This window comes from Larus michahellis, chromosome 3 (assembly GCF_964199755.1).
Source record: "Larus michahellis chromosome 3, bLarMic1.1, whole genome shotgun sequence".
In the NCBI taxonomy this organism is placed as follows: Eukaryota; Metazoa; Chordata; class Aves; order Charadriiformes; family Laridae; genus Larus; species Larus michahellis.
Window position 1 is genome coordinate 33,534,178 of NC_133898.1, and position 14,055 is coordinate 33,548,232.

The 14,055-nt window shown below is 40.5% G+C and overlaps 1 protein-coding gene across 8 annotated transcripts in view; it reads right to left on the bottom strand.

Moving 5' to 3' along the window:
- THADA (THADA armadillo repeat containing) overlaps positions 1-14,055 on the bottom strand; it is a 168,429-nt gene that overhangs the window by 152,696 nt on the left and 1,678 nt on the right. For 6 of the 8 annotated variants that reach the window (XR_012586100.1, XM_074579576.1, XM_074579575.1 and 3 more), the window contains exons 1-11: positions 9,753-9,794; positions 8,141-8,236; positions 6,635-6,729; positions 6,083-6,213; positions 5,194-5,342; positions 5,019-5,051; positions 4,251-4,299; positions 3,118-3,308; positions 2,377-2,471; positions 1,853-2,073; positions 385-1,076 (exon numbers count right to left, since the gene is read on the bottom strand). Coding sequence is in view for 7 of the 8 variants with exons in the window: in XM_074579576.1 (XP_074435677.1) it covers positions 385-1,076; positions 1,853-2,073; positions 2,377-2,471; positions 3,118-3,308; positions 4,251-4,299; positions 5,019-5,051; positions 5,194-5,342; positions 6,083-6,213; positions 6,635-6,729; positions 8,141-8,216 (1,732 nt within the window). In the remaining variant the exon portion in view is untranslated. Of the gene's footprint in view, positions 1-384; positions 1,077-1,852; positions 2,074-2,376; positions 2,472-3,117; positions 3,309-4,250; positions 4,300-5,018; positions 5,052-5,193; positions 5,343-6,082; positions 6,214-6,634; positions 6,730-8,140; positions 8,237-9,752; positions 9,795-9,865; positions 9,986-14,055 lie in introns of those variants that run through there. The other 2 variants (XM_074579572.1, XM_074579573.1) reach the window with 2 other exon arrangements.

A 14,055-nucleotide genomic window follows, 5' to 3' on the forward strand; every position in this document is an offset into this window, starting at 1 on the left:
AATCTCATATCCACATATTTGCAACAAAAAACAATGTGTAAAGCCCTGTTACTGGACATTCCTTTGTAAGAAATAACAGCAGAACAGAAAAATAGTAGGAAAAAAATACTGATATATAACAAAGCTTAGCATGTAAAGAGAACAGGAAGGCACCCACAGTTTGAATACTAATTATTTTGCTCATGGCCTAAAGACACACTTATGATTACTATAAATTGCACCTTGAAATATCAACAGCAGTAACAACCATCTGGAATTTTTCTCCCAAACTAATTCTAATAATAAGAGATCAGAAATAATATTTCTGAGATTATTTTAAAAAAAAAACAACAAAAAACAAACAAACAACAATCAAAATTACAAATACAATATTTATTTTCTTACCTAGATTAGCATCTGCAGAAGCCTGAAGAATTTTAATCATGTAGCTCAGACTGTCAGGGCTACATTTGAGCAATTTTGGTAAATAGTAATCTATTATATAAGTAGTTTGGTCATGGTTCCCTTCACACAGTATTACTAGAAGAGGAGAAACCCAGATGTCATGCCACCGGTCTATCCAGGTGCTTTCTTGAATACTCAAAGTAAAATGGGCTTTGTGATTAGTAAACATGGTTTCCAGAAGATCACTAGCGTAAGGTGCAAGAGACTGATCATTCATTACGTCCAAGATTTGTACTGGAATTGTTCTGTCCAACTGTAGTATATTTTCGGTGCCCACACACTCCACAAGACAGCCAAGAGACGCGTATTTCCCTTTTACATGCCATTCCAAGCTTAGCAAACGCTTTATCAGCCTTGCAAAGAACGGGTCTGGTTTTTCATTGGATCCAGTAATGGTGGTTTGGTGTATCTGAAGAAGATTCTTGAATATCAATTTGGTTTGGTGTCTAACAGCATCCAGAGGGTGTTCCCAGTGTGTATAAATGTATTCCAGCAGCTTCCCAATTACGTCTGAGTTACCATTAAGTTTGATTTTTAGATCTGGGGAGCCTGAAACAAGGGCAGCCAGTGCTGAATTAGTCCAAATAGCAAGGATTCTAGACAAAGACGTTGCCATACTGGATTCTTTTAACCTTTTAGACAGAAGAAACAAAAAAAGTTCATTATTTGTACTTGTCAATTTTTTCAAAAATATTTTTAGGAGACAGGAACTATTCATTGAAGAAAAGGTACTAACACAAAAAGGAGGTGATTATGTTCTTGCATGCTTCTTGAAAATATAAGGAAAATTTTTAATTGCCATATAAAACCACAAAAACAGAGTACCACATGCAAAAACAAAAATCACAAAACTGATCTCCAAGGCAGGAGCAAAGGCTGAACTGAATATACGTTTTAATCTCTTATCAAATAGTGCTGGCAGTCCATTAAATGCAAGCAGTCAATGCTTGCAACCAGAAAAACAAAATTAAAGCTCATCTTACTTCAAGTATTCCACTCATTCGCGCATTTTGTTTTCTCCTGTACTTTTAAAAGCATAAGAGGCGAGGTCCTGAAACTAGTTTATCTGTCTACATGACAACTGATTCTGCCAAACTTTACCATCAGTAGTTCATAAACTAATCCCACTTATGTCTGGGAAAAAAACCCACATATCTCAGCATGCAAGAGAAAATTGTAACTTAGAACTACCTATGCAATATCAAGACATTGTATTTTTCAAACTTACAGAGTTATTCTGAATATATTAAAAAGATGACACGATCTGTGGCAGAAACTAATACCATTACACTGAAAACATCAAAGAGATATTCCACCAAGACCATATAAACCATGCAAAAATACAAGTAAAAAACATCAACCCCCTCCTCTCAGACATGAAACAATACAAATCAAAACACAGGCTTACTCTGAACTCAAAGACAACAAGACTGATGCGATATCTAATAATAGTTTCTCTCCATTTTCACCCATGCTGCCATTCTTCCATTCCAGCATAGCCAGTGCTCCGTGGCAAAGAAAGAGAAGGACTGAGTCAGGGAGTTCTTCTGTACACAGAGACCCACAGTTACTCACAAACCATGCTGGCACACCTGCCTGTTTCATTGACCCAAGAAGCAAGTCACTGACCTGTAATAGCAAAATAACACCCATTACAGTATCTCAGCACGGGGGAAAAGCTATTTTGTGCACAACTGAGAATCTTGGAAGATCCAAAGAGATTTATTCTACATTGCTTTTCTCAAATTCAAAACCCTAGTCTTATTATTTCATACGGCAAGGAGAGAATAAAGGATTTACACTCCAGCAAGAGACTGATACAGAGGTTGGCAAGTACTGCTATTCGTACCAGCAAAACCTCTGAACAACACTGGCAGCACTGACTAACGACACTATGACATTTCACAGTCTTTAGTGAAGAAATACACTTACCAAGGCAGGTAATTCTTCAACTGGCTCATACATAGCTTTAGTATACAGAATAACAGCAAGTCCTGAGGTAGTCTGAACAGTTTGCAGCAGAGTTGCTACGTGGCAGAGAAAGATATTTTACATTAGAGTGCAGCAAACATTGTGTGCTAGAGCTATGTATCAAAATTATAAAGATGGTACTGAATTTTCCTAGACTACATGTAGTTGTATAATCATGAATCTATAGTGTGTGCCTGGATAGCAAGTATTAGTGAATTTATACTCTGGTGTAATGGGAAACTATTAATACCTTTTAACACGCAGAAAACATAGAACTGCCCGGTAAGACAAGGACAACTGTGGCAGAGCCTATTGACATTTATATTAAATTCTACCATACAAAAAAAATCTGTATAAGAAGTAAACACAATTACTTATAGTGCACCAATAAATAGTTCTGATAATTCATATGCATATGAATTACTGGTAGGCACAGACAGTCGGCGAGTCTCAAAAGTATTTCTGTTAGTTTCTGAATTATTAGTAATAGCATATACCTTGGTTTTTTGTAGTAGAAGTTAAACTGCACACTCCAAAATTACAATCTACAAATTGTAGCTCATCAAAAGACCTACTACTGCTCCCACTCCTATTAACCTCAGCAGTTCAATTTCCATTCAAGCTAAACTAAGTTTTTACACGTACAAAGACAAGACGACTGACCTAATAAAAACATTTGGTTTTGAATGTTGCTGAGCTTACCATCCATTAGGAAGTTTGTGGAGCTTTTCAGTAAACTACACATACTTTGCCAAACAAAAGACTCATGGTGTTTCCAAAGACTTCCCTGGATATTTTCTTGTAATTTCTGTACAAGCATCATTGAAACTTTAATGGCTATCAGTAAATCGTGCATCAACTGAGTCTGAACAATACGATTTCCATGATTCTTTCTGTGGAAACAAAACCAGACAGACATGCACACAAAAAGGAAATGAAAACTACTCTTCACCACCCCCAAAAAACTACATTCTGCCAACTTCAGATAGAATTAATGGTAAAAACTAATTTATTGTTTGAGTTGACCGGATAAGTAACTATAGGAAAAAAAGAAGCAGACTCAAGGGCACTGTTTTAAAATGAAGTTAACAAACATAATGACAAATTCTGCTACAGTTTCTGTGGATTCCTGTGACAAACTTTCACTCATTTGATTCTGCCTGAGCACAACTGAACTTTTCCAGAAACTTTCCAAAAAGACCAACAGAAGACAGTGCTGCTCCTTCCTCATTTTTCAAGTAGTTCCTCCATGTGCAAAGCATATTTCTATGATCCAACTTTCTTCTAACATGAAGACAGATAACACGTAAACTTTTAATGTACAAAATGCTCCATTAAGCATCCTTCTTCTCTGGGTACATGATGAGAGACCACACTTCATGCAATGATGGAAAATGTCAAGATATTGACGACTGCTGTGACAGACTAAACAGAACATCAATACTGAATTAAACACTCATGGAAAGTGGAAGAGTATTACTCTACTTGAATTTTAATAAGTGTATCTATTAATTATAGTGTTCAGTCAAAATTCAGATAGCAAAACCACAACTCAAAGGCCTCACTTAAAAGTAGTAACTCTAACAAAATGTCAATGCCTTAAATGTTACCGCCTTTAATTTTCTTTCTTTCCTCTCTTATTTTATAGCATCATACTGCCACAAAAGAAAAGAAACTCATCGGCAGCTTTTTTTTAATTTAAAATATGTATCATTGTAAAATGTCATTCCCATCTTTCATCAACATATGGCTATCAAAGTGATATTCCAAACCATATCATCTTGCAAAAGTGAAATAAAAACAGATAAAATACAGCTTATACTGAATTTACTTGCCTGTTTTCTTCCTGTATGTCAAGTAACGACTTCTGCAGAAACTGAAGAACTAGAGAAAATAATTATGGTATGAATTAAAAGAGAAACAGAACAGAAAAATTCCAGCAAAGCAATCAAACATACACATCGTACCCAGACTCAATGACCCAAAGCTAAAGCAAAATCTCAAGCTGGTTTGTGACAACCTGGTACAAAACAAGAGTTTCCAACCCACTTGGCCTAATCCTGTGAGGTACTGAGAGTTCTCGTTCCTCAGTGAAAAGCTGAAATTACCAAGAGCTAAAGACAGACCAGCAATAAACATCTACAGGAAGCGGTAAACGTTACCTGTATGCTGAGGGCACAGTGCATCAAGTTATCCCGTATTACCAGCAGATCAGACTTCTGCCGAATTAGTGCAAAACACAGCAGGCCTGGGCTTGCTATAGCCAAGACTGGCGGTGAACAGCTCAGTGTTACCACATCTAACTTAATCATGAGGCAAAGCACACAAAATACTTCACATAAAGTAGCATCAACACAGCCCTTTTCAGACTTGTATCGAGGGCTGCTCAATAAATCAAGATTGACCCCTGGAAATCAAAGGTACAACTCAAGGAAAAGCCTCTGACAAAAAAAGTACCATGTGAGGGTACTAGTTATTAAACATTAACAAGGAGGAAATCAGATTTGATAGATCTTTAGGCCTAGCTCATGTTACTTCTTCACACACAACCCTCCCCTCAGTAACCTATGGTGAAACTTATTTTACTATAAATATAACCTTACCTTCTTCAAACAGGTTCTTAATACTTGCTCTACCTAAAGGAAAGAAAATACATTTTAACTACTGAATACTAGCCAACACTATCTATTTTACATAGAAAAAGTGTAAACATTCCTTGGGCAAGTAACAATCTTCAGCAAGTTAAACCAGAAGACAATATATCCAGTGTCATCCTACCTAAGCTGAAGTCCTCCATACAGGAAGTAAGGTTGTCCAGTACTTTTCTGTACAAATATACATCTGTGGTTTTCAGTTCTTCCCTAAGGCAGCATACAAAGCTTTGTACAGCTAATGTCATAAACTGTTCAGGAAGACCGTTTAGTGAACTGCAACAGTAAGAAACAGCACAATCAGCTCATAGTGAGGTGTTAAATAGCCACTTCACGAAAGTCAATGTCAGCTAAAACTCCATTAATAGGTCGATGTTGCTTCCTGCATGAAAACATTTTCTGCTTTAAAATAAACATGCATGTTCTAATTTTGCACCTAGAAAACCTGGCAAAGGTATGTAAAGCTCTGGCGTGCGACCAAATGCAAGATGGAAGCCCTGCACCTCTGAGTGGGACAACAAATGTTTTCGGACATAGAAATGAAGACAGCTAAGCATCGCATCTTAACAATGCTAAGGCTGTAATAAATTCATGAAAGAAACACAACAGTAATTTTGCAACAGAAAAATTTAATTGCAATAAAAATTGGCATAAGAAGTCTCTGAAGAGCCTTCTCTTGACATTGTCAAACTTGAGATTTTTTTTTTTTCACAGAAGTATTTTAAATATCTACACTAATACTGGATTTTAAAATTCAAAGTGCTAATTACACACTACATTGTCTTTCCAGTAATGAAACAGACCAAAATAATACTTCACTTTGAAGTTATTTATCCAATAATATATCATATTATTTATAATTAAGATTTTTAACTAAGCAAGAAAGAAAAACTACATATTCGCAAATGTTCTGTAATTAATAAGCAATTGGTAGCACACAACAAATCACTGACTTCTACGTAAGGAACACATTTGAAAAAAAAAAAAAAAAAAGGGTTACTATTCAATTTTTTTACCTTGCTAATACTTTTTTCAAGGGATTCTTCGCACCCAGTGAAAAATATGTCTCTCCCAAAACATCCAAACAGGCTTTTACCATGGGATCACATGCAGAGTTTTGATCCATCTTCTTCACCAATGGTATGATCTATAATCGACACAACACATAATCAGCAAAAACTCTGGATGTACACCCATCATTAACAGAGGCGGAATTCCCTCTCATCCAAGTATATGGTGTAAAACTGTCCTCACTTTACCATATCCCGCTGAGCTTCAGGTGTTCAATAATGTTCCAAAAACACCTCTAATACCAGAAATACATACATACAAAATTGGAAACTTGGTATCACTTCCCTTCCATCATTTCCAGTAACTGTAGACCTTGCTAAATTATGTACCAGAACTACATTTCTACCTAAGGCATTTGCAGCAGTAACAACTGCTTTTTATCTGTTTCCAGGAATGTTCAAAACATTGCACAGTTTATTTTAGAATTGTATTTCACATTAACGCACATGACACACTGTCAGTTACCAAAACCCACACTAACAACAGTGAAGTCTTACTTGTTTAATACACTGGATCTGCTGGATGCCATCGCTCAGCTGTGCGCAGTGCAGAAGCAGAGATGCCAGGTTTTGCTCTCCAGCCTTTGAAAACACTGCATTTGGAAGAAGAGTCTCTTTTTAAAAAGGAATTACAATAAGCAGTATAAACAATACATACTTTATAATAAGAAATCACTGCTTAATTCTCAGATTTTTTTCCTGATCCACTAAACCTACTGGTGCCACAATCCCTTAAGTCACTTTACAATACCTTAACACCAATTTTTTTTTCTAACAAATGAAAACATAAAGGTTCACTGTAACTTAATAGTAGGCCTCATCTTCAGTATGAAGACCAGTTTCACAAAATCACAGCATGGCTGAAGTTGGAAGGGACCTCTGGGGGTCATCTGGCCCAACCCAACTGCTCAAGTAGAGTCACCTGGAACTAGCTGCCTAGGGCCATGGCCAGATGGCTTTTGAATACCTCCAAGGATGGAGATTCCCCAACTTCCTTAGGAAACCTGTGCCAGTGCTCAGTAACCCTCACATTAAAAACTGTTTCCTCATGTTCAGAGGGAACCTGTGGGTTTCATTTTGTGCCCATGCCTCCTGTCCCATCACTATTCAACACAGAAGAAAGCCTGGCTCTGTCATCTTTACGTCCTCCTAAGCCTTCTCGTCACTAGGCTGAACAGTCCCAGCTCTCCCGCCTTTCCTCATAGGAGAGATGCTCCAGGCCCTTCATCATCTTAGTGGCTGGACTTTTTCCAGTATGTCCATGTCTCTCATGTACTGGGGAGCCCGGAACTAGATGCCACACTCCAGGTGTGGCCTCACCAGTGCTGGCTAGAAGGCAAGGAGCACCTCATAGTAGCTTTAGTATACAAATCTTCTAATACTCTTTCTTGGTTTGTTTTTTTTTGTTTTTTTTATAAAGATCACTGGAAGCTTATCTTATCAAACAAACATAAAAAGCCAAAACCCAAACATATCAAACCCATAAAATAAAAGAGCATTTGAACAGTAGCTTTAAATCAACTACAGAAAACACAAAGCCTGGGAAAACACACTCAAGATGACCTCCAAGATCACCACTCAAGATCCCTCCCAACCCAACCTTCCAACCAGTCCCTTCTGCGCTTCTTTGAGATTCAGTGTTATCCCACATATTAAGACTAGTACTTCGGGTAGCACTGAATTACAGGTCTGCAAGCAGGATCACAAGTAGGACCTTCTACCACCTTCAGACCAATAATAAAACAAAACAAAGAGCTTTCAAACCAAAGACACAGTATTCTAAATGATTCTTTTAACTCTGCGAACATAAGAAGTCATTGGCATTACAAAAGAAAAACAAACCACAAAATATCGAACACACCTAAAACCCACAAAACAAAACCACCAGAAATAAAACATAACAAGAAAAAAAACCCAAACCGATCAATTTCAGTTGCTACTCAAACACATTTTACTAACAGAAAAAGAAACTACAGACATTAGTTCAGAAAAAAACACACTTACTCTGAAGTTTTTCAAGCTGCTGCTGATCAAGAAAGAATGCATCTACCTGAATTTCCTTCTTCTTCTTTAAAACCATTTTAGCTGATTAAGAGATACCTGCTCAAAATAAAAACAAAAAGCAAAAAATACCACGATGTCACATTGTTTTAAAGGCATAATTACAAACACTTCTTATGATAATGGTCTTTTCACTGTTCCAAAATGACGCTTATTGCATTACCTTTTTTTTTTCCAAGATTATAGCTCTCTCTAATTTTATGAACTTCAACTATTTCAACATTTTGTCCAAAATTCACCCAGACTTCATGGCACAAAATGGAAGTCACAGAAAACAGGATTTGCTGGATGAATGACAAACCGTCTCACTGGAGTTTTTACTGCACTTGTTACAAGGTTGGATCACAGTTCAAAAATATCATGCAGAAGCATGGGAATAACACCACAAAACTTCTGTTGCTCTGTTTTACTCTTCAAAACTCATTCAACTTGTATCAATGTAAACTTAGAACTGTGTTGCAAAGCAGTTTTGTTTCTTTGAAACATACCAACCAGTTCTGCACTTGCTATAATGGATATTACACATAGCAAGTTATTTTTCTTCTTTAAGGTAATGGCAATTTAACATGCACTACAATTTCACTGACTTACAAGCTTGTTATCAAGAAGGGCTGAGGTTGGAAGGGACCTTTGGAGGTCATCTGGTCCAACCCCCTGCTCAAGCAGGACCACCTGGAGCCAGTCACCCAAGACAATGGCGAGGTGGCTTCTAAGTGTTCCCAAGGATGGAGACTCCACAGCCTCTCTAGACAACCCCTGCCAGTGCTCAGGCACCCTCATGCCACATCTGGAGCTTCCTGATGTTCAGAGGGACCCTCCTGTGGTTCAGTCTGTGACCACAGCCTCCTGTCCTGGCACTGGGCACCACTGAAAAGAGCGTGGCTCCATCTTTTCTGCACTCTCCCTCCACATATTTATATATGCTGATAAGATTCACCTGGTCTAGTGGGAGGTGTCCCTGCCCAGGGCAGGGGGGCTGGAACAAGATGATCTTTAAGGTCCCTTCTAACACAAACCATTCTATGATTCTAGGATCTATTACCTAGTCCCAGTTGACAGTGACCTGAAAGCATAACTTTTATTTTCCTTTTATTTTCTTCTAAACCCAGGTGGCCTTAGCCTTTCAGGCAGTGGGTACCACACGCTGCCATTCACCAACACTGCGGCCGTTGAATGGTTACCTCAGGCCGGGTGACCAACACCGCGGTCCCGGGAAGGCAAGACGCGACTCACAGCGCCTCACATCAAGATACCGCCGGGCCGGGCCCCGCCGAGAGCCCCTCGCTCTCCCTAACCGACCGAGACGCCCCATATAACCCCGCGCCGCACGGCAGGTCCCAGCGCGCCACGGGGCCCTCAGGCCGGGCCAGGCCGCACCGGCCGGCGGCTCAGCAGCAGCCCCCGGGGCCTCTCACCGCCCTGGCGGCGGCACCCGCCACGGGAAGCGGCTGGGCCGCCGCCATGGAGGCCGCCCCGGCGGGGTGGGGAGGAGGGGGAAGGGAAAGGCCGCCAGGACCCTACTCGCCCACCGCCCTTCACTCGCGGGGAGACTCACCCGCCGCTGCCGCCACTTCCCTTCCCGGTCCCCGCCGCCCCGCCCGCACCACGCGCCGCCCGCTGAGAGCCGGGGCCGCCCCCCGCCACCGCCTCCCGCCCGCACCCACACACCGGGTGCTGCCGGGGGGAGGCAGCAGGTGCCTCCCGCTGCGGCTCCCGCGGCACAGTGGCCGCCGGTGCGGTTGGCCGTCGGGCCGGGCCGGGCCGGGCTGGGCCGGGCCGCGGCACGGCACCGCCGCCTGCTCCAGCAGCCTCCGCAGCGGGAAAGACGGGTTTCTTTGGAAAGAAGCCTGAGAGAGCTGGGGTTTTTCAGCCTGGAGAAGAGAAGGCTCCGAGGAGACCTTATAGCAGCCTTCCAGGACCTAAAGGGGGCCTACAGGAGAGATGGGGAGGGACTCTTTATCAGGGAGTGTAATGATAGGACAAGGGGTAATGGTTTTAAACTGAAAGAGGGGAAATTTAGATGAGATATTAGGAAGAAATTCTTTACTGTGAGGGTGGTGAGACACTGGAACAGGTTGCCCAGAGAAGCTGTGGCTGCCCCATCCCTGGAGGTGTTCAAGGCCAGGCTGGATGGGGCTTTGAGCAGCCTGGTCTAGTGGGAGGTGTCCCTGCCCATGGCAGGGGGGTTGGAACTAGATCGTCTTTAAAGTCCCTTCCAACCTGAACCATTCTATGATTCTATGATAAAATAAATGCTTGTCAGCTAAAAGATAAACCAGCGTGAAGGTGGACGGCCTTTGTACGGCAGGAGTAGCTTGCCTTATTCTAAAACACACCAGGGAAAATGGGTGGTAACCTCCATGTATCTGATGATGGCAATAGCTGGTGTTTCTCTCCGAGTCATTGCACCCCCTCCTCACTTCCTGAGTTTCCTCAGCAGTTTTAAATGCATCTTTCAGAGCTTAATTAGTCTGTGCCCTTGCTGTACCTGGCGGCTGGCAGCCGTCCCTCCGCAGCCGACGATGTTTTGAAGCCAGAGGCAGCAAACCCCAGTAAAGCATCCAACATCAGTCAACCTCCTCCAGTCACCAACTCTTTCCCCTTTCTTTCCTTTTTTTCCCAAGGAGCAGAAAGAGCCTTGAATAAACACTTTGCAAAAATCCAACAAACTTCATTTGAAAAGCAGCCTCCATTTGTTTCTTTCCTCTCAACCATATATCTCTTGATCCTTTGCAACAGTCCTTAACTTGTCAGCACTTCCACATTTTCTTAAACTCCAAAATGAATATAACCCAGTTATTTTTTATAGATATAAGCATTTCATTTTTAGCCAGAGCATATTATTTTTTTAGGTCTTCAACATCTATGTCATGTGCCTTTCATGATCTTTCCAGGTCCCATATGAATATAATGTAAGTTACGTCATTTGCAAGCAATAAACTATCAAATGGGGATAGTCTTTCCCAAGTCCGTGAGTTGTATCTAGCAAAAGGGAAATCTTGCACTCATTGTGAAAATGGTTATTGCAAGGTGGTTATTGTAAAATGCCAGCTCAATGTAGCAGTCATACTTCCATAAAAATTTAAGAACAACAACGTTTTGGTAAGGAAAAGGGTGAAAATATAACAAAACCCATCCCTTGCCACTTGACTTTCACCCAACAGTGATTTTCTTAGCAATGTGGAGCAGCTAGAGTCCATGAGACTCTGTTCAGGACTTCCAACAAACTTCTGGATCCCCCTTTAACCCTGAAGTTTCACAGAACCTTCTGACTTCTCACATGGTAATGGCCAAAGGAAATGAGAGAAGGTTTAACCATATCCAAACACACAGAAAATAATTCGAGTTTTTCTCTGTCAGTTGGTTGATTTTCCCTCTGTTTTGTGTTCAGGCATTTCTAGGAAACTGACACCGTTATTTGGCACTATGCGTCACAGTGACCTACTTAAAATGCTGGACTAACTCCAAAGAGAGATTTGAGTGCTCATATGTGATTTAACCTTCCAGCCAAATCAGACAACACATCCTTATTTAGTGTAAGCAAAGTCTCCAAACAAGCTAAGTCTCCGGTTCCTTGAGCTCAATTCAATACCTCCACATTTTACATTCAGTGGGATCCTCTTCCTACACGTTCCCCAATTTCAGGGGAACCCTTTTCAGGGTTCCAGCTCTATGTATTCCAGCTCATTTTCTGTAACCCTACGGAAAACTTTCCAGCAACTTTCTGCTTTCCAAAAGAGCTTTACTCTCCCCAGTTTCTTTCCAGTTAGAGGAAGCATCAATGCCAGGGAGCTGTCAGGTAACACCTGAAGCATCCACGCTTCGTAGTGCAATGTAAAGCAAAGAAGCGTCGCAAGAAATGAAACAACAGCACACAAGACCCACACACTTCAATGGCTGTGTTCTCCAAGAGCACCAAATTTCCAATATTCAAAATAACTTATTTAGAACTAGCTCACATACCACCTCTGAGTGGCTCACCAGGCACGGGTTATTAGGCCCAAGAAAAGGTAAGTCACTCTACTTTCATAATTTCTGTTCTACTGGCTGGGAACAACAGTCCCTTGAATTACTGGTGGCGTGGCTCTGTTGTGCTCTGCTGTGTGCCAGAGATCTTGCAGAGACCAAAAAAGCAATCGCAGTGTTAGAAACTGGTATGGGAGAGAATAAAAAACAAAGTAGAAAGCATCGCTATGTCGCTGTATAAATACACCTACACCTTGAACAGTGTGTGCAGCGTCCATCCCTACACAAAAAGAATATAGTAGGACTGCCAGAAGTGTGAGGTAGGCTAAGAAGGATGGCCAAAGGTTGAGAGGGGCTTCTCTGTGAAACCATTAAAGAGAGTGGTAACTTTATTCTCAAAGAGAAATTACTGAAATGGAATGCAACAGAAATTTCTAAAATCATTTTTCACTGTCTCTACAAAAGTTAAGGGGCATCAAATGAAACAAGCAGATGACACGTCAAAAACTATGATTTATTTTCACCTCGGAGCTCATTATCCTCGGACATTTTGGATCTTGAAATTTACATTGATTAAAAAGCAGCTGGACTAACTCATGGAAAGAAAAAAAAAAAAAAAGCAGAAGTTTCAAACCACAAAACTTCTCGCTCACAAAGTCCCTGAACCACAAAGCAACTGGAGACTGGGTCAGTATTCTGGGGTAATGACACTTAACTCCCCTGGGCACTGGCTGAGGGCAAAAGTCAAGAGACTGGACACCAAGGTAGACGGCCCCCTGCTCTGCCTGGATACAGCCGTCTTTACTGCGATGTCTCAGCATCATTCTGCAATTCAGCAGAAGTTTTTTTCTAAGCACTGGATTTACGTTCACAGACGTTACAGTTTTGACAAACCAACCTCCACCAGTGAAAATCCCTTTCAAAGGAAATACTGTAACCCACACTGATAGAAACTTTAATGTTCAAGCTGTAAATTCTAGTCTTCTTGAGCTATGCCTATACCCAGTAAGGAGAATGTTTTATATTTTCTTTCAGAGGGAGATGATGAGCTTCTAATTTGAAAAGTCTCAGAAATTGATTATTTAGAGCAATATAGAATTTTACCACTCTGTGGCGCCAAACAATTAAAAAGAGGCTGTGCTTTTAAAGTGAAGCCATGGACCTTCTCATAAGCTGTATTTTTCTGATGTAGAAAAAGCCTTTATTAGTAACTGAAGTAACCATAGATTCTTCCATTCAAAGGGACCAAAGCAGAAATACCAGAGGCTGTTTAGATAAGATGCCATTTTTCTACCACTGAAAGACAATCCATAGCCTTGAAGGACACGTCATGGTAATAACATGAATTGAACATGAATGATCTTTCTCCCTTCCCCTTGTCCGCTTAAATAAAACCTTTAAAGTTGTTTTTTGTCAAGAAAGATAAAGATACTTTTTAATACATTTGAAGAGCACCTGAAGATGATCTATTTATTTATATAACAGATTTGTAATTGCAACTAGTATAAACAATATCACGGGGACTTTTTCTCTATTGCAGGTCTCAAATATATATGTCATCCTTTCAAAGAATCCACATAGAAATGAACTTACAGAAGACATTGTATAATCTAAGATTTTTGAATCACAAAATGTTTTCTGGAATATATTTTCCAATTGTAGATGCACATACCAGCCTGAAACACATAAACTTAAATGGCTCCAATGTTTATCTATGTGAGAGAGGACCAAAAAAAGCTCAATGTGTCATGATGGGGGTAAGGTTCTGATCCAGCACATCAGAATCACCTTCTACATATTCAGGAAAGTCTCATAAACCCAAAATGTTACATTCTGGTTGCAGGTTTGGTAACCACTTGATCATCTCTGAAATGGAGCTAGTGGCATTTTTT